At 44.2% G+C, this 21106-nt stretch overlaps 1 protein-coding gene across 1 annotated transcript; it reads left to right on the top strand.

Moving 5' to 3' along the window:
- Positions 1-1921: 1921 nt before the first annotated feature.
- fignl2 (fidgetin like 2) lies at positions 1922-17918 on the top strand. The gene is made up of 3 exons (XM_069688875.1): positions 1922-1978; positions 3476-3616; positions 13337-17918. The coding sequence occupies exons 2-3, from the start codon at positions 3592-3594 to the stop codon at positions 15382-15384; spliced, it is 2073 nt and encodes a 690-aa protein (XP_069544976.1). The 5' UTR covers positions 1922-1978; positions 3476-3591; the 3' UTR covers positions 15385-17918.
- The last annotated feature ends 3188 nt before the right edge of the window (positions 17919-21106 follow it).

The raw sequence follows: 21106 nt of genomic DNA, 5'->3' as shown, positions 1-21106 counted from the left end.
GCTGCAGCCTTCGTGAGTAAGTACTCCAAGTTTAGTCGCTTGATCAAAATCAGCACGTGAGTTACACATGCTTTTGTGAGCAGTGGTCCGGATACATCTGCGACTCTTTACACATCTGAAACTTCACCAGAAAGGGCACTTCAAAGATTGTGACAAATCACTGGGGAACGGAGGACATAGCACGGAGCCAAATACAGCAAGTAGGGATTGTGGGGAGCGACGATTATGGTGTGGCTGAAAAACGTGTGACTTTTGAATGCGCTACGAGAGGGCGCGTTGTCATGTTGGAGAACCAAAGTACCATCGCGCCACAGTTCAGGTCATTTGCACCAAATGTTTTCCTTCACACACCTCCAGCCTACGGTAGAGCTCAGTGTTGGCATTCTGAACCTGGGAGACAAATTCATGGTGAACAACAATGGAAATGTCAAAGAAAACCCACCTGGTTGCTCTCCTGACCTGATGCGCCTTTTTCAGTTTCGCACAATGACTTTCTCCCGCTCGGACACGCGAATGTCATTCAAAACACTTTGCCCAGCTCATTGTCATAGTCTTCCTGAAGCATTTTAACGGTGCCGATTTCCAAAGTTTGACACAAAATTGGTCATGTCCAAAGAGAAATTGAAGAAGGGCCGGACTAATGCTCACAAAAACTTGTGTAACTCAGGAACTGATGATGATTAAGCAACTAAATTTGTAACACTTACTCATTAGGGCTATGGATTCCTCCTCCTCTGTGCTCATCATGGTGCTGTGTACATTTCCTGCACAACAGGAGCAGTCTCTGAACACCCTCGTACATTTACATGTATTGCAGCTGTCTATGTTCAAACAGGGAAGGAAAACCTGTCTTTGTATTTTATTTTGATCACAATCTGTTTTACTAAAAGTGTGTCACTTTATATGTACCTTTGACTTACAAATGAACATTTAGCCCACTTTGTAGAAAACACTGATTACAAGTGTGTCACCATTCAGCCTAAAAGTACCCAGGTATGATTTTTGGTCAATATCACCTAGCCCTAGGTTGTTTTTTTTAAACCCATCCTAATCTATAGTACAATACAATACATTCTGGTGGTCCTGGATATCAGGGGTTTGTGAGGACAGGACTGCTGGGGTGCAGGTGTGTGGTTAAGGTGTCTGTTAATCAGTAAATACCTGCAAACTGGGTGGCTGCATTAAACCACATTGCCTCTTTTTCTATTTCTCATTGTGTAACATAAAGAGGATGTGATGTGTGGATGTGGCAGCTTTGAAATTGTGGAAAGCCAACTTTGACTTGACGGAGCTGCTGATTAACAAAAAACATGATGCTACCCTTTATATTTTTTCTACTTTTGGGTAATTAGTTAAGTGATATTTTTTAACCAGCAATAAGTAGCCTAATTGATTTATTTTTTTATCTGTTTTAGTCTGCCACAGAAAAAAATAGAAGAGTTTCCCATTGTGTTTTCACCACACTCTGACCACTGTTAATCTTTCTTAATCCTCCCAGGCCAAATCAAATTTACACTGGTCATTTCCCTCCAACCAAAAACTCTCCCTCCACTGTCCTCTGTGTGCAGGCCTCAGTATAAGTGCCCTCTCTCTCTCTCTCCTTCAGAGGATGATTGGTCAGTCCCCCACCCTCCCTGCTGCACTCCCCTTATTTCTCTCTCTTCCTACTTAAATACTTTTAGCGTAAAGAGAGGAGGGGAGGGAGAGGGGGATGGGAGATCCATGGGGGAGGGGAGCTGAGTGTTCAGTCTGTTGTCACTGGCCAGAGAGAGAGAGAGAGGGAGAGAGAGAGAGAGAGAGAGCAAATGAGAGAGCGAACGAGAGAGAGAGAGAGAGAGAGAGAGAGAGGGGGGGGGGGGGGGCAGAGTTGTGTCCCATATGTGGAAAAAAAGCATAGCAGTGCACACACAGGTCTGGTCTGCTCCAGGGATTATCCTAGCGCTTTCAGATCTGATGGAGGACATGCAGGCATGAAAAGGTAAAGCTGCTTCTCTCCTCTGCATCTATGTGTTGATCTGCTGTCATAGCCTGCTGCTATTCCTGCTGTTTAACTTGGCTCTGCTCACTGGCTAAAGTTGGAGGAGGACTGAGCGTGTTCAAGCAGCTCTCCTCCTTTGGCCGCTGACCACCAGACATTTCCCTGAGCAAACCAAAACCTCCCAACTCTGGCTTCTCCCTGCAGCCTCTCACTGAACTGTTCAGGGACAGAGCTCTGTTTGTTTAAAGTGGAAGCTGTGGTTTGCTGCTATAGTGCAGTTAGTTGTTCAGGGCTGAGTGTTAAAAGTTTACTGTCAGTTAGAGCAGAAGGAGTCCTAGTTGGAGAAGGTATAGTGTGTGAAGCCTGTGGTGTCCAGGGACATGACAATGTGGTCATTGCGTAATTTCTCTTCCATGTGAACAGTACATGAGGGAATGTATATTGATAACAGCCTTGTAAGCACAAATAGTCTCCACTAACACAGTAGTAATGTTGCACAAGATACTAGTGTTAAAGTTATTTTACATATTTAAAATGTTCTGATGCATGACCTTTTCACACAGATAAACCATATATTTATTGAAATATTTATGTGTAATTGTGACTGAAAATGTCGCAGCTTGACAGTTTGATTTGTTCAATAGAAAGTGTTTTTTTTCCCCCACTGCATTTTCTTCGTAAACAATGTGACTTAAAATTGTTTTTTGGTGTACACAGATCTAACGAACAACACAAATGGCTAAAATGAAAAAAATGAATGTTCATAGTTATTTTAATCCCACGAGCTACCTCAGAGGTGCTTTATAACAGAATAAAAGAATAGAAACTGGATTAAATTGACTTTAATCTGTGCATGATTAAAATGCGACATTGCAGCCCAAGAGATTTACTGTATTTTATTTGGGCTTCGAATGATTTAGTTTTCTCTACATCTCTAATATTAATATATTTGAAAAAAAGTAAGATTCAATCTTTAGTACAACTGAATCCGAGGTGTATTATTTGCTTGAAAGGTGAAACTTTGTCGTTCCAGGAAACATTTTTTCCAATTAATTTTGCTGATACAACTCCAAAAGTGTTTGGTGTCCTAAGAATGCAGTCTTTATTGCCCCAGTGCACAGAGCAATGGTATGCACGAGTCTTTTTGTGAGGCAGATTTAGAAAGCCCTCTTTAGAGAGGCTGGACAGCTTCACAATCAGCTTAATGCTGGTCTATAATGAATGCCCTTGTGTGCCTGAATTTGGTAGATTGTGTGTGTGTGTGTGAGTGAATTTTGTTTTTGTTAAGCTCAGACTTCTCAGGTTGGTCAGTAATTCTATCATACTCTATCATGGTTTAATTCTGTGTTTGTATGTGTTGCTGTGTGAGCTGAAAGGGTTGGTTGACAAGTGAGTGTTTATCCAGACATTGTGCAGCAGCCAGTAACTGTCCCTCTCTCCCTCTCCCTCTCTCTCTCTCCCGCTCCCTCTCTCTCTCTCTTTCTTTCTCTCTCTCAGGGTTGTTCTGTTGTCAGTGCAAGCTCATGCCAGTGATGGACTACAGCCTGACGGGCGCTAACCTTAGCTGGCATCTACAAAACAGCATTCCTCCTTACTGAGACCAGCTCCACAGAATGCTGAGTCCTATTGTCCCCTATAGTGAGTACACCATACCCTTCTTTCTCTCCTCCCTACACACCAAACACACTCACTTGACTTTGTTGGACTTTGCCTGAATCAATGAGCCCCCCTCTCCAAAAATAAGCAGCAATGAACACTGTGTTCTGTAGTTTGCAAACAGAGTGAACAAATGCACAGGGGACTGAAGATCAGCCTTCAGTGCAGAAACTTGACTTTTTCCTTGACACTCAAGCACGGTGGAAACACTAAACCCTGGGCACCGGCCCTGTCTGAATGTTTCATCAGCAGGCGGATGAGGTTGGAGGGCTGATGGTTTAAACTGCAGAAACCCCTCGGTTCTGCAAGTGTCAGTTTACCAATACGGCTCAGGACTCAGCACCACATATGCTGCCCCCTGCTCTCCCTCCTTTTTCTCCTCTCTCTCTCTTTTCTCCCTTCAATGCTGACCTAATAACTGATGTGTCCAGTGTTGGCCTCTCCCCCCGCCAGTGCAGCCTCCCACCAGGTTTCATTTGAGTCCAGTGCTCTGGCTCTCCAAAACAGCATTGTTTGCCGGCCAGCATGGGGCTGCCTCCGTGGCCTCGGCCTCAAGGGCCCCCTTTTCCCAGCTCTTTAACTAGCCTCAAAGGAGCATTATTGGCATGACAGTTACAAGAAAAGAGGGAGAATTCAACCAGAATGCTTAATTTAAAAAGTATGACTTCAAAATTGATTATAGAAACTTCTGATTGTTTTTTGAAGCATTTAAAAGAAATGGGGTGCAGAGGCAGCGTGGGTAAGTGTGTGGGTGTGTGAACAAAACGTCTTGAATGAAGCATCATGAGCAGATGTTTGACAGCAACCAGGACTCTTTGTTTGCTTTTTGTAAATTTCACCCCTGAAATAGCCGAATAAGTAGTTGACCTCTCATGTTGTTATGAAACATGTCCTGTCACAAGTGGGTTTTGGTTGATTTAAAGGCAGTTCCCCCAAAATAATTTTTCTATAATGTTTATAGCTGCAAATGGAACTAGGCAGAGTTGTTGAGATAACTCTGATGGACCATTACTTTGCAAGAACATCCACATCACGCATGTTTGAGCTGCTTCCCACAGAGGCCTGTTAAACTGGTTGTTCCATCAGCTCCCTGCACCCTGCTGGTCCACACTGACTGAATGCACCCAGTGCTGCTGGAGTGGAAGTCCAAGAATGTCACAAATTGATGGTGGAATAGTTAGCATGCCTTAAGAGTGCTTAAGCTGCTGGTCCTTCATGGGAATCTTCAAGTACACTACGTACTTAACCTTTGTTTTTATGATCAGGACGCAGAGTGCTGGTTTTCTTCTTATCTTTCCCGCAGCTTGATGGTTTTTTCATGTACATCATCGCTCTGTTCTGCAGCATTTCTGCAGAAAACAGCCGTACAGGGAACAACCTGATAGTGTGTGTGTGTGTGTGTGTGTGTGTGTGTGTGTGTGTGTGTGTGTGTGTGTGTGTGTGTGTGTGTGTGTGTGTGTGTGTGTGTGGACAGAGGGATCGACCACACACAGCAGTGTTAGGTAGTCATACTGTTTGCTCTCAGACCAGTGACACACAAACACGCCCCTGTACTTGCTGGTGACACTGCAGCTCAGTGTCTTTTTGTTAAAGACTGAAGTCATGATTCTGCGGCGCGTATGTGTAGGACATGCGAAGACTCTCACCTTCATGTTGGAATCCCCTTTGTGGGAATGTGGAGCATTACTGCTTACTAGCGCTACTTCTGACTCCTGCTGTAGGTATTTCTGTTCCCACACATAGTCGAGTCCCAGCGTATTAAAGCACATGATGTGACACGACATGGACAGGTACACACTTCAGTCTTATCAGGACTACTTTTACACATCCACTCTCAAGGATTAAGATCTCATATGCAGCCAGTGTATGTCTCATTACTCCTTAGCGTGTCCGGCCTTGGTCCTTGTCTCCGTCCAGTCCAGAATACTTCAAGCTGGGGCGAACAGCTATGGCCGGACCTGAGAAGAAACCTGAGAGAGATTCCAGGGGCCATGGATACTCCTGGAGGGATTTGGTGCAAAGAATCTGTAATCTGCACTTCAAACACGCTCTTAAATCAGTCCCAGGCCGCCAACCCAGGAGTGCCCTAACTCTTGTTGCTGGGGGCCCCGCTAGTGTAGCGATACCTTTTCTTTTAAAACAGCACACACACATACACACAGCAACTCCACACAAGTCCAGATCTGGCAGTTTTTATAGCTCTCCTCTGACTGACCCCTCTCTCCTTTCTTTCCCTGGCTCTGTTTTTATGTTTTGTGAGAGTGTCTTTGTGAAAGACTCTGCTAAGTCATGGAGCAGTTTGTAAAGAGAAAAAGGAGCAGATCTCATCCTGGCCCCTAAAGGAGCAGGTTGGAGGGCCATGCCAGCGTCTATGTCTATTGTAGGCAGAGTGGTATGAGTGGTGCAGTAGAGGGGTCTGTCAGGCCCTTGAGTAAACACACAGCCTGCTGAAGTGTGTGTGAATAAGTGCTAGGATCATTAGTGTGGGTGTGAATGGGCTCTAATTAGCCTCCAGTGTGTGTGTGGTTGTGTGTATGTGTGTGTATGTTTGCATGCGTCTGTGTCCACAAGAAAAGAAGGTGAAGGACCCAGGGCCCTGTGAGTCCACGGGCCCTGTGCTCTGTCTCTCCAAGGGTTTATCAGCTCATTAAGGAGACCTCTGCTCCCATTAAGCCTCCAATTAAGAAGCAGGGTGGTGAGGCTCGTTTGGATGGCAACACTTCACTGAATTCCTGAGGCAGCAGAAATTCAGAGCTCGACAATGTGACACGTCTTTCACACCAGGCACCAGCTAATTAGTAAATGACTACACTTGAGAAATAACATACTTTAATCGCTATGCCATTAGGTGTTTGTAGTGTAGTGATCATAAAATGCACTGCCAGAGAGGGAAGTGTAGCTGCTGGATATATTGAGCGTTCTCCAGTTTGTGCATGTACTAACAGAAAAACAACAAATCCCCGAGCTGTCCATGTGCTGGGAGAATAAGTTGGGAGCACAGAGGGGCCAGAGGATTTGGACAGAGAGGGGGGAACGCAACATGCTCACTGGAAATGGGGGAAACAAGGGAGGTGCCAAGAAGCAGAGAAACGAGGATAGAAGGAGATTGGACGGAAAAGATCGAGCTGAAGAGGAGGAGATAGAGCCAGTGAGAGATTGGGTGAGTGAGACAGATGGAGGGGGTGATTGGTCATCACAGAGCCCTAGGACAGCTGTTCTTTGATATATTAGTGGACACAATGACCTAAAGCCAGCCTGCAGTCACAGAAAATAGGGACCCTGTTTTTCTTGAAGGGAAGGAGGAGGGGTGGTGGTGGACAGGCTTCTGCCATTTGTGGACGTGCGTTCGCAGGCACGGGGGATGGGGGAGTTGTTTCTAAAATTACGAGCATGAAGTGACGCATCCAGCAATTATTCCAGAGCCTTTCTAGTTTTGGAGAGTACTGAGAAAAAGTGCTGCAAAAGGAGCAACCTCTCAGATGGGACTTTTGCTGCACTATCATTAGCAATTCTAAACACGTTTGTCAATTAATCAATGTTTAACAAATGCCATCAAGTAGTTTGGCTGCTGCTCCTCTCCATCCGCTCTGCAAAATAACAGCATTTAATGATTTAACACATACAGGCTTATACTGCTGATTGGTTTTAAATGTTAATTGCTGTTTATCTTAACTATATTTGATTACAGATCTAGTTTGATCATTTAGTGTTTTGCATTTGTTCAAAATACTCTGTGCAATTTTGTCATATTGTTCTTTTCTTCTAATAAAACAATATAAGCTGACAAAAACTCTTCTGACAGCTGGCCTGGAACATTCCCAGAGGAAGATGAAACAAAAAAATAGAGTAAGTCAAACTGTCATTCTGATACATGGAGTACAGATAGCTCTATCCACAGAAAGATAAAAAGTACAGCGATAGGGAGAGAGACACAGAGGACATCCCTCAATGCCACTGCAGGAGATGGGCTCCTTCCTCCTGGGACCGGATTGGTGAGGCGTGTTTGAAAAGAGCTGCGTCTGCTCGTGCTCTGGGCAGCAGGTGTGAAAACTCCCCAATAGAGCTCCCGCACTCTTCTGTTATTACATCTTTTTAGGGCCATGAAAGAGAGCAGATGAGCCAGAGGGAGCGAGAGGCAGAGTGGGAGTGTGGAATTGTGTTTCTTTTGAGCGATAGCAGGCCCGTGACTAACGCATAGATTCATAATAATTTTCCCAAGCAATGCCCAATTATGCATGTCTGATATATGATGATCCCTGTTGTCCAGTGTTCACATTATCCCTGTCTTAAGGCGGTTTGGCAAGGGTCTCAAGAACTGACCTTGCTCTTCCTTTAACAGCTTTTTGGCAATACCCCACACAATAACAGAGGCTATCCAGCATCTGTGGGGTAACACTGTACAGGGTAACAAGACATAGTGTAACATGAGAATAGTACAACATACGTAATCCACAATATCTGTGAGGAATTTATGATCATTATGTTCAGGTACAAAGTGAACTGATAAAATGTGTACTTCATGCCAAAGTGGGAGCAACGGTCAGAGACAATTTTCTACTGTCTCGACCAGCCACGCAGTGAAATGTGGCCCACCTCTCAGATTGGAGTTTTTACGACACACCGGTAATATGCAGCGGTGTACAGCCCAGAAAGAATGTCCTGCTTGATATTAGTGTCGTAAATCACAGTGAACTTGAGAACAGCGGACTTAAGGGGCTTCGAACGATGAATCACGACAACAAACATAAATAACAGTTTTTTTCTTGCTTTGCACACTAAACCCGTGATCATTTATCACATTTCTTGTTTGAAGCAGCTTGTTGGATATGTTTGCCTAAAATGAATAGTCATGTTTAAAGATTCCTGAAGGGAGAGATCATTTGTTCTACATATTTATGACCATCAAGGTGGAGTTTCGTCCAATAACTCATTGATCAGCTTGTGCTTGCTGAATACATAACAACTTATGCAGTCATGAGAGCATCAACTTTGTGATTTATCAGCACAAATATAGTGTCCGTCACACTCTGCCCTTCTCTCCGCTTTCTGCCTGTCTTTCTGCCTTTGCGGTGTCTGTGCTTGGTATTGAAAGCTTTTTCCTTTAAAGCGACTGTTTTCTGAGAGGTTGACTCAATTGAATACCCGACAAGCTGCCACAACAGCCAGAGCAGCATTCTCAAAACTATTTGAAACTGCCCTCTCTGCAGCTTTTTGTTCTAAAGTATTTAAAGAATTTGGTGTCCAGCGTACTTGTTCGTGTTGAGATTTCGTTCAGTATATTTTACTTCCTTGTTGAACATACAGAATTACCCTTTTACTCCAGCAGTCTTTCAGGCTAACAGATTTCTTTTAAAGAAGAGAGAGAGATTTAGTTGCACAATGTCTTGACACAAAATATAAATCTAATGACTTTCAGGGCAACTTTTGAATACTGCAGTGAAGTCTTTCTTGGTGTAATAGTTTTTAGTGTCAGATAAGAGACCATCTGTGTCAGGTCTATATATACAAAATTAAAAACAACGTATTCAAAGTTTTATGCGTCGGTGTGCATCTTGGTTTTAAAAGCATGTTGCTCCACTTGATTCGTGCCTCTGTGTGGAGGAGTATGATGGAGTGGAGGTGTTGGTGGTTTTCTCAGGTCGGTGGATGGGTTGGAGCTCAACCCGGAATAAAAGCCTGATTGGATTGATCCGCAGCGCTCTTGTTTACAAGCGGCCTCTTCACAATCGGCACAGTTTAATAGCGCACTGTCCCAGAAGGCTTGTTGCAGCCGTGTCTGTTTTGTTCCTCGGGGCATGGAAAACAACGGGAGAGAAGAAGGGGAAAGCAACCTTAGGGGAGCTGTGAAATGGCCCCAGAGCCCTCCAGGGCTTCCTGCCAAGATAACGTTTCACCTCACCCACCGATACTTCTTTTATAGGACACCACAACACAGTCGAGAGTAATACCAGCCTTTACGGGCCAAAGGCTACTTCAGTTTCACCTAGTCAACAGGACATTCGATGACTTTGTAGGTGGCAGAGCATTTGAGCGCAGAAATCACAATACTCCCCACACTGTCCCCCAGAACCATTAAGCAGTCTAAATTTAATTGTAGGGCCTCCTCAAAGTAAAGTCGGCCTCGGCTAAAGCAAGCCGTGCCACTGTCTTCATCACGCACTTCCACAATAGGATGCAACTTGCACAGGTCCCTCAATAAATCCCAGGCTGACACAAAAGCTGCCAGTGGACTGCTGCTGAATAGATTAATAAGATTTCCATAATTAGACTGGCCCCTGACAATAGGATCCTTTAGGCTTTGTCTCAGGGCCAACTGGACTGTCCGATCCACGCACGTCTGCTGGATGGTCGTCCACCACAATGGCCGCACAAACAGTAAGGCGGTCAGCAGAAGAACATCTGTCTCTCCTGGGGCCAAGAACACACATTCACACAAATAGGGGGAAGTTTCATGTGCATACACAGGAGGTTCTTATCAACCTCCACGCAGCCAAGCAAGGCCATCAGTCGATAGAAGAGCAATGCGCTTACATATCTACAGAAACCTGGTCCTTAAAGTCAACAGTGCAACTGATAAATGATCAAATATATTAAATACTTTGCCAGGCCTGCTGTGACTAGATCACAGAGCAGCTTTACTTATGTTGAAAACAGAAACAAAAGTTTCCAAAATAATTGAATGAACAGGATACCCCCTTTTTCAAACATATCTGTGTTCTTGTCCTTTCTTAATAAATTTGTTTTTATTCCATAAACCTCCTCTAATATGAGTAAAATAGAGTTGATGGGATTGTGAGGCGGGACATTTTTTTTTCCATTATTGAAGCTGAAAAAACTATCATGATTTAAGTAAATGATGCAGCAATGCTAGTCACAGTTGGATAACAAAATTCACAAATTTCTATAGTAGTGCACTGTTTTGTTTCTACGCAGTATAGGATCATTTACAATCTAGCATCGTACTAAAGCACATATTTAAATTAATCCAATGATTTCACTGCCATCCACAGTATGTTAACATTGTCCTGATTTCCTACTTCTACTCTTAGTTTTCTTCCTGTCCCTCCAGTGAATTAATCTACATGATGGCTCTGATTTAAGTGTAGATTAGAGCTTGCTCAGTTTACTGTGGAGGGCTACTGCTCTAAAAACCACAATCCAGCAGAAGGCGAGATCTAATTACATGGAAAGGGCTAAACTGCGCTGCAACCCTGCTGTTTTCACCAGGGGTGAAAGGCGCTCTATCACTCATCTTACTCTCTGTGTACAAATAGAAATTATGGTATAAGGCACTTTTTAAAAGAATTTATAGAAAGTAATAACTCTCAGATTTAGCAGTGAATTGGTTTTTCAGGTACGGGCAGCTGGTCATTACACTGGTCAGGGGAGTAGTGTACCATTCTGGAGTGGTGCTACTCTGATGATGGAGTGGACAGCAGTTAGCCCGCCTCACTGAGTCCTCTAATGTCTGCTCCAGTCCGCTTAGAAAGGACGAAGCGCCTGCTGTCCACTCTTTCCGCTCCCTCCCTCCATCCATGCCTTATTCCACCCCTCCCTCCCTCCCTGCAGGTTTTATGAGCTCCCCTGGGCTCTCATCCATCTTTGTCACACAGGGCCCATTATTGGGGCTGCTCACAAACTGGTTGGGCTGCAGATGGGAAGGGCCGGCAGGACATATATGGTTTCTGAAGCCTGGACAAAGACCTGCAAGTCAGACCACAAAAAAATATGTGGTCATCTGGGTGTGGACGAGCCAATATCTTCAGCATGTTTGTAAAAATACAAGTGAACAGAGTGCGAAAATGTTCTTGTACATCTTGCTGCGGTGGGTGTATGGCCGTGTGGGTTGGCTGCAGTTTAGGGAAGTACTTGAACTGGTTTGGCTATTGGGAACTTAAGGCAGTGCATTTGAATATGACGGACATGTTAATCCAATGGCCATCTGGTCTGCTGTTCTCATCTGACTGAATAAACAACGGGCGTAATCTGAAAACACACATGGGGACGTTTGGAAATCGGGACAAGAAAGAGGCCAAAGTTTAGGAGGTGAGCTGGAGAGCGGGAGAGCAGCAGTAGGATCTCAGGCTGTGGGTATTGAGATTTGATTTAAATGGCAATAAGAATCCTGGCTCCACACACACAGACAGCCATGAATAATGAATCATCAGGCGTCCACTGAAGGAAAGGCAGCGAGGGCAGCAATGACGGCTTCTGCCATATTCCTTTTTACCTCCCTGTTTCTGGTTGGAGTAGTCCTCACCTCAGGGTAAATCGAGACAGTTCAATAATGCCAAGCTATGTGTGGAATGTCAAGCTAATGCTTGCAAGAGGCAGTGCTACTCTTCATGAAATAGATGATTCTATAACCACAATAATGTGATATATATCAATATAGGCAGATGCATTATACATTTGGGCAAGGAAAGTTTTTAACTTCTTATTGAATGCATCTTTTACTGGAAAAAAAGAAAAAGAAAAGACCATTGCATGAAGGGACATGGATGGAAAACAGGATTTATGGAAAAAAAAAAAAAAAAATCTTTTTTTTGGCTGCCCTTTTTCCTGTTAACTCGGCGATGATCAATCAGACCTCAACCAGTGCTGAAGTCAGCCACAGGAACAGACATTCCACTTTCCCAATGTTCCATGGGAGATGGCTGATGAATAGCACACTATGCTGCATTTCCAAACCCACCCCCCTTTCTTTCTTTCTTTCTCACCACACCACTGTCCAAACACGCACACATGCACATGCACACGCACACGCACACGCGCACACACACACACACACACACACACACACACACACACACACACACACACACACACACACACACACACACACACTACTCCCTCCCTGTGTCCAGCCAGCCTCTGGGCTTTTGGAGCGCTGGTGTATGGTGGGTGGGTGGATTGGTGGGTGGTAGGTGGGGGTGCAGATGCCCGTGCACATGCACGGGGAGATAACAATAGCTCCTCTGGGAGACCTGCAGATGCTTCCAGTATAGGGAATAGTAGTAGGATCTTATCGCTACACCAACATAAGCTGGGAAACTGCAAAACAACACATCCAACCAACTGATCTGCTTTCACTCTTCCTTTCTACAGCTTTCTCTTTCTCCCTTCACCTCCCCATTACCTTCCTCTCCCTTGTTGGGAAATTTGACCCTTTTCCTTCTACCATGCTTAATGGAAACACTGAAAAAGGTTTCTTTCCAAACAGAGGAAAGACCTGTTTTTGTCAGTGGCTGCTTGGAGAGGAGGGGCTCAGACCATGTGCCACTGTGTACATGGTAGTGAGCAAAACAGGCACAGAAGAGTGTCTAAACTTCTATTAAGCTGAATTATATCAAGCTGAATGTACTTATATCTGTAGTTAAAATGGATCTTATATTCACAATTTAAGCACCTAATCAATACTAAAAAGAAAATTGTACCAATATCTAACAATAATCTAGTTATTATCTTTTAGATTACAGAAAAGAAAGAAAACATCTTCTTTCCAGTCACTGGAATGGAAGCAATTGACAAAGATGTTTTATGGCCAAAATGGATATATATCGACCACTAAGCTACACAGCTGTTTTTCTACCAAAATTATTTAAAATATAATGACGCCTGCTCCACTGATATCATGTTTTCTGACATAACTGTAACAGAGGAGAATAATAACTTGGTTTCCTTGTGTAATTCTTTTGTCAGGCTTGTTAAAGATGCACTGGAACCCAGAGCATGCCCAGCCCCTCAGCCAGTGGCCTGAGCAGCACCTGGACGTCTCCTCCACCACCTCCTCTCCGGCCCACAAGTCGGAATTCTTCTCTGGCCGCAGCCGCAGCTCCTACAACTACGCCTGGGCCAATGACGACATCTCTGCCCTCACAGCCTCCAACTTGTTGAAACGATACGCTGAGAAATACTCTGGCGTGCTGGACTCACCATATGACCGGCCTCCTACTGTGGGCACCTACCCAGAGCCAGGAGCCTTTGGGGGCCTCAACGGCCAGAAGACTGAGCTGGAGCCTTGGCCACTGACACATAGCACTGATGCCTCCTATCCCCTGGTGCCCCCTGGAGGCCATGACAGCCTCTCAGGCTCCAAGACTGTAGCCACATCCACAGGCCCTCCAGGGGTTAGCAGCGTGTCAGTAGTGAACAGTAACCTCTCGGACTCTGGCTACAGTGGCAGCAGCTCCTGCAGTGGTTCCAGCGAGTACCCCACAAGCTACAATGGCACCTATCTTTCCTCAGGGTTTTGTCCACAACCCGGTGCAGCACTTCCCCCTGCCTCACTTCACACTCTCCAATCGACCCCAACTCTAGTGCCCAGCTATAGCCCTACCACACCCATCTATAACTACCAACCTAGCACGTACCCTCCCCAGACCAGCCTGGGTCCCAGCTACAGCCACCACTCTGCAACTTACCTGCCCTCAGGTCTGCCAGCTCCTACTCCCGTTCCTTCAAGGCCTACAGTGGTAGGTGGCAGCTATAGTTACCAGAGCTCCAACCTTGGGACATCAGAGTCTGGAGGGACTTTAAAAAGAAAAGCTTTTGAGATGAGTGTTGAGGAGGACGAGAGTGGGGACAGGTCTCGGTACAGAAAATATAGCTATGACCCCTTGAAGGTTGGGGGAAACTCACCCTACAGTGTGAATGACAAAACAGAGTGCCGAGGAAATGGCTTCAGCAGTTCAGGCAGCACAGACACTCAAACCTTTAAGCCCAGCAAGCCTTCCTCCCAACCCCTGGTGTCTCCTCAGTTTGGGGCATCAGGGGAGTACAGCCCTCCAGCAGGCATGACAGGGGAGAATAGCATGGCAGAGCAGGGCTTCACCCAGCAGCAGCAGCATCACCGCTCCCAGGCTCTCAAACGCCCTCCATTATGTACTCCAACTGTTGAGACTATGAAGAGTCCAGACCCCCGACTGTTGGACCTTGTCAATGGGGAGTTATTGGACTGCAGCCCGGCACTGGGCTGGGGCGAGCTAGCCGGGCTCACCCATGTCAAGGCTGCCCTGGAGGAGGACCTTCTGTGGCCCGTGTTGAGGCCCAGTCCAGTGATGAGGCCACCAAGAACCGTCCTGCTGTTTGGGCCCAGGGGAGGGGGTAAGACAACACTTACACGTTCCTTGGCTTCACAGTTGGGGGCTTCCTTCTACCGCTTGAGTGGAGCCATGCTGGCCTCTAAAGGGAATCCTGAAGCAGAGCACATTCTGGGGTCTCTGCTGCAGGTGGCGGCAGCACGGCAACCTTCAGTGGTGCTACTTAGCCAGGTGGAGGCCATGGAAGAGGAGGGGATGAGGCAGATACTGCTGGCCACCCTTGAGAAAGCCCAGGTGGGGACCACAGGTCTGGTGATTCTTGTATGTGCTACTGGAAGGCCAGATCTGTTACAAGATGCCATTCATCGAGGCTTTGCCAAGCGATATCATGTTGGCCTACCTGATGTGGGTATGTGCAGGCAGGTGCTACTGCAGGCGCTGTCGCCCCAAGGCTGCAGCCTGAGTGAGAGGGAGCTAGGCGCTGTGCTGCAGCGCACAGAAGGCTTCTCAGTGTGGGAACTGCTGCAGCTTAGCCAGCAGGCGCTCTCCTCAGCATCCTCCCCAACTGGAGCCATGCATGGCCTCACACCATCCTCGAAACCCCCAGACTTCACAGACTTTGAGAATGCCTTCTGCAAGGTGCGGCCGCACACCACCACAAAAGAACTGGACACTTGTATAGAGTGGAGCAAGATGTATAGCCACTGAGGAAGCAGCCAGTCACTGTACTCGGACTGCACTACGACCCTGTCTTTGCTTTTGACATAGTAAGCCTTGGGAATGTTTTGTTGTTGTTGTTTTGTAATTACAGATTATGCAGCCAAAAGGGCCAGAGAAGCTCAATGATATGGGAGAGCTGACAAAGTTGTTTCACTGGCAGAAGCATGCCATGGTGTGCTGTTTTTGTTTTTCTATAAATACCCGCAATATTTTATTTTTCCCAAAGAAAAGAAAGATGAATTGGCCTTGTTGAGTGGGGTAGTGTATTAGTCATTTGGCCAATGGGAAAATCAGATATCTATTTGGATACTCTCAGAGATCCTGATTAGCTTTGGTCCAGGACAAAATCAATTATTTGTTGCTAGGTGACGTGGTCCAAGATTATGGATAATCAGGGTTTGGAAAATCCCCCCTTTGACTGCTACTCTCAGGATCCTATTTATTTCCAGTCCACTTCCATGTTATCCTAATGTTGATTTAGTCATTGGATTGTCACTAATCACTCAGTACAAAGGGCTTGGGATCAGCAACATTTCAGCAAACCACAGTTTTTGACCAACCAAATACATAAGCAGCGATACTGTTAAAATACTTCACAATAGACTGGTCCTCCAAATCACAGTATATCAATATTCTTGATAGCTTGTAACCAAATCATGACACAACAGCTACTCCTTACTATTCTAAAAACAAAGTATGAAAGTCAAACCTGCACCTGCTCTGCCCACGAGTTCAGTTCAAAGAAAATCTTACAATTACACTCAACTTGTTTGGTTGTAGAAATACTTCTTGTGCATCCTTATTTAACTCACTAGTGGCACGATGCTCACGCTTAACATGGTACAATTCACTGATAACATACTGTATTATTCACATTCCACATCAACTGCAGTTTTCCTGAGAAATCCACTTAAAGATCAACACTTACCCACCTGCACATCCAGCTTCCCCTACAGCATGTCTGTTTTTCTATTTCACGTACCCTTTATGTTTTCATAGTATGTAGTCTTGTTTGAAATGCTCAGGAAGAATTTCTTTACCTCAGAAATATGAAATAAAGAATGTATGTAATCTTAGGGTCTTAGTAGAGAGTGGCGCGGACCGAGATAAAAGAGCGAGGAGAAACCTGACAGTCTTGTAATACCCACTGCAGCTGGGCTTTTACCTCGGGAGAGAAACTTGAATATGCTACAAAGAGTAACATTGAATGTAATTCAGGTATTTCAAAGGATATTTGATGCCATAAATCCATGTATTATTATATATGAATATATAAATATGTTTTTTCTGTTCTTTTACTCTTTATTTTTATTGTAGTTTATGGTGAAGTGATGATTGTCAAGAAATGCTACGTAGAATACAGAAAATATTCCTTTTTTGTTGGACAAACTGCTTGTAAATCTGTTATCTCGTGTTTACATACCCTGTATATGCATGTCTGCTCTTTATAGTTTTACTGCTGCAAAATCTCATTTGAAAATGTAAATATAAAACACACACACGTGTGCAATCACAGAGAACATTTGAGCACAAAAACACCAACGACACAAAGTTTTAACAAGTTTTTAACAAATCCCAAAGTCAAAACTTTATCAGCTAATGTGTACATATTGTGGATGAACCCAACATGTAGACAATACAGATCCTTCTCTTTCCCAGCAGTCCTACAGTTCTGTTTTAACAAGCTGGAAAAACCCAGTCACTGGTCTGCAGGCGCAGAGGTCATATGTATTCGACTGTTGCCATGGTCCTGAGGAGGTATACACAGTATGATGTAATATTTCCTACCACCCTTTCCTCTCCCTCTCCCCCTCCCTCTCCACCACCTTCCCTGTGTCCCTCATGATTCTTTTTCTCTTCTCTCTCCCCAATGAAATCTCATTAGATTGGATTGCCTCCTGGCCACAAGCCCCAGTGGCCATGTGGCGTTGCATCTCCTCCCCACCCCCCCATCCCCTTCCACCGATTCCTCTGGAGTGGAAGTGGTCTGATTGATGTCCGGCAATCCTATATCACAGTACAACCTTCCCTCTCCAGCTGGTGGCTTCAGTCATGCCATACAGCCAGATCAATCAGAGTGACCCCCACTGTGCATGCTGATCACTGTCTCAGAAACTGAACACACATTTAGAAATTACAGAACCACTCCTGCCTCAAGCGGCAAAATCTTGCTAATGCCAGCGATTAGTCATATGTAATTACAGAAATGAAAAGATAATGATGACTTAGAGCTCCTTTTTCCCTCTACTCCTGACAGTTTGTCCAACAAAACAAGCTTTTATTTTGTACGTTTTGATCTGTTATCGCAGTACCTTTGTTTTTGGTTATTGTATATTTTCTGTAACCATTTCTACCTCATTTTTGCAGCATATTGTACATGAAAGTATTTATTTCATGTCTTTTTTTTTATGTCTGTTTTAAGCGATGATAATGTTCTTGAACTGTAATAGTCTACCTCAGAAAAGACTGTATTTTAAGAGAAGAGTATCACACAATATTAAACAGAATTTGTCGATATTGCACTGCGGTTGTTATTGTTTGTTTTTTCCCTCCCTCTGATTTCAGCAGTCAAGATGCTGCAGTTCACCAGAGTGCAGAAATTACATAAGGACGGTGGTTACTATATATCTCTATATTTGTAGCCTTGCTTTACCCCACGTTGAGGTCAGCACAGTTGCTTAAACCAATGTAAAATCATTTCATTTACAAACGTACTAGATTACATCATTAGGTTTTGAATTTGTTTTTAACATCGGCTTGGCCTGACTTTTCACAGCGGGTTGTTTAGTCAGCAGATGAAGTCAATACCAACAAAAAGAAAGAGGTACAGAGTGGTTTAGGTGTGCTGCAGGTGTTGAGGTATATCTGTGTGGGCTGAAAGATTAGAAAGAAGCTAAAACTTGTGTGAGAGTATACTCTCACACAATGTTTAGCTTCTTTCTATACATATACAGTATATATACTGAGGTTAAGAACAAAGAAAAAGAAGACTGTATGAGTTTTGGGTGTCTGTGTGCACATATCGTTGCCGGCCTGCACGTACATGTGCTTTTCTGTGTTTGTGTTGCAGCGTCCAGAACAGCAACAGAAGCTGTACTAGCACACCCGTGAGGCTTCAGGCCCGGCACCAGAGCACAGAGGTCCTTCATCCCTGTCACTGTCTGTAAACAACAGCTCTTCCCAGCGGCCTGCCCCATGCTATTTCTGGCCTTTCCTGACATCTTTCAAAAGACTCAAAACTAACTGAGAGAAGAATTAAATCTGAGCAACTCTGAAAAGAAGTGAAAGTTTAGCTGGAGCCTGAAACAGGATCTATTGCTCCCAAGTTATAGATAGTTGTGTCAAAGCGTAGTTCGAAACATCTGTGACCGAATCCCAGCAGAACAGTGGTGCTGTTGGTGTTAATGACAAGAGTAATTAATGGTCTAATAATGATGTATAGTTCTGCTTTAAGCACAACCTTGTGCCACAGCTGCCCTTCATCCTCCGGTGAAGGATAATCATTTCTGCAGCTGTTTAAAAAATATTTCCTATCTTTACCCATCACAAACTCAATAACATAATCTGCAGAACAACACAACCTTGTGCACAGAGAATAGACCATGTGGAAATGTGACATTACACTACAAGAAAAAGTATATTTGCGAATTAGATCCATGCTACAATTATTTAATGTTTTGACAACAGATATATCTCCATATTCTGACTTCTGTGTCTCTTTTCATCCAGTAAGTGACTGAAAACCACTTTGTCCTTTCTGTCCTGAAGTGAGTCCAGTCCTCCAGAAAGTCAATCATTTTCTTCTCCCTGCTGATTGGAGGTAATTAGGCGAGCATAGTTTGTAATTGGATAATAAAAGATGCTAATATGTAGCTGTCTTATTTACTCATATTGTGGCAGTGACTAGCAGGGCACAGCTTTCTGCACTGTGATATAGCTTTGGCAACTCAGTGATATCAAAAGTACATTCATGAATAATTAAAAGTAATACATGTTAATTGAGAGGATAATTAACTGGGTGGGGTTTATACACAAATGATGGTTATATAGGATTAACTGGTCCCATAACACCGCCTACATAATCCGATAAACAAAGCTTTTTGTTGCTATACTGTAGTGATGGATGCACCTGAGACTATTTTGTGTCTTTATATGCTTTAATATGTTTGTTTTTGTGAAGTTGGCTGTAATTGCACTCGCTTTCAGCTGCATTTCACTCAAAAATACTTTTTCTGCATGCACTCAACTTAAATATGTGATTTTTGAGCTGTTCATGCACATCATCAGTGTGTGCATCATACAGAGGTGCCCTGGCAAAAACCTGAATGTTATTTATGGCAACACAACCTTCATATAAAAAAAGGTCGTTCTCTGAATCTCATTTCACACGGACACAGTCCTCCTCTCTACCTTTTCCATGCCGCTGGCCCTCCATTGTCCGGGCCTTGATACTGACAAGGTTGACATCAGAGGAGAGCTCTGACAAGGGGTGAGTTAGGACTGCCAGCTGTTACCAATCAAGTCTATTTTGAAGTCAGGGACACGCAGACCCCCAGGGCCAAAGTAGAAACTAGCCCAGCCTCTCACCCCCACCATCTCAGCCTACAACCTCCAAGCCCCCTGGTCCCACTGATAGCCAGCACATCTGTATTGGTTCCAGATGTAGGAAGCCCGCACTAAGGGTCCTTTAGCGAGGAGCACCCTGAAAATGGTGACAGCTTGTGGTAATGCAGCAAAGAACAATGAGCTAAATAGTATGTTTCAAAGACAAATCTGCAGCCAACACACAGCTACATACCTAAATATAAAAAAAGTTGGATCCATCTGTTGTTAAGGTCTAAGTAGTCATTACATTTCTCAATTAAAAGGTTTTACATACTTTTCTCAAACTCTTGTCCCTGACAGAGGAAGAGCTTCATATTGTGATAAGGGAAACAGTACAACCTTTAGAGAATAAGCTCAGTGTTGTTTAACATGAGATATCTCTCTTGCTTTGAGGAGAGCAAGACTTCAGGAGGGAACACAGAAAAAAATGAATCCTAATCCTTACATGAGGATAAGATGGAAAAATAGCTCAACTGAAATCTACATTAAGTCAGAAAAATTAAAGGCACAATGGAAGCTGCTCAGGAAATGATCAAACCTTTGCAGCTCCATTGTTTCTCTGCTGGTCAATCAAAACTCCCCAGGAAATTGGATCTGACAGGGGGAATGTCCTGGTAAAATACGTCGGCCTGCCCCGTCTCACATAACTAAAATGTGATCACTGAATAAATAAATAGTAAATAAGTATACAGGAGAGTAAACACACTGATGTTTATGAAAAGTTCACACAGAGGTGTTGCTGTGAGAAAAGCAGTAGAAACTGATATTGATAGAAGCAGATCAAAGGTTTGATGTGAAATTCTTCTACAAAGTTTGATTTACTTCTCATCGAGGCAGCCTGTGGATGATCATGTGTGATGCTGATATGATGGCAGTTAATTTCAAACAGACCCCCCAGCATGTTGAAGACAACCAGGTTCTACGAAGGTCTATACTTCCCTCATGTGGTCGATCCAAGAAACAGTGGACCCACGCATGACAACAGTGCCATAAATCCACTCTGATTAGACCCCGACAGATAAAACCACACTCAGCTGACATTTTTGAGAGATTCATTTTGTGAAATTTCATCAAAATATGTGGATTTAGCCAAAGCGCTGTGTGA

The sequence above is a fragment of the Brachyistius frenatus genome, unplaced genomic scaffold, assembly GCF_029030835.1.
Source record: "Brachyistius frenatus isolate BFR_SWC_R1_liver_20210118 unplaced genomic scaffold, ASM2903083v1 Contig_6, whole genome shotgun sequence".
Lineage (NCBI taxonomy): Eukaryota > Metazoa > Chordata > Actinopteri > Embiotocidae > Brachyistius > Brachyistius frenatus.
Note: the sequence above shows the minus strand (reverse complement) of the source record. Positions and strands in the feature narration are given on the sequence as shown.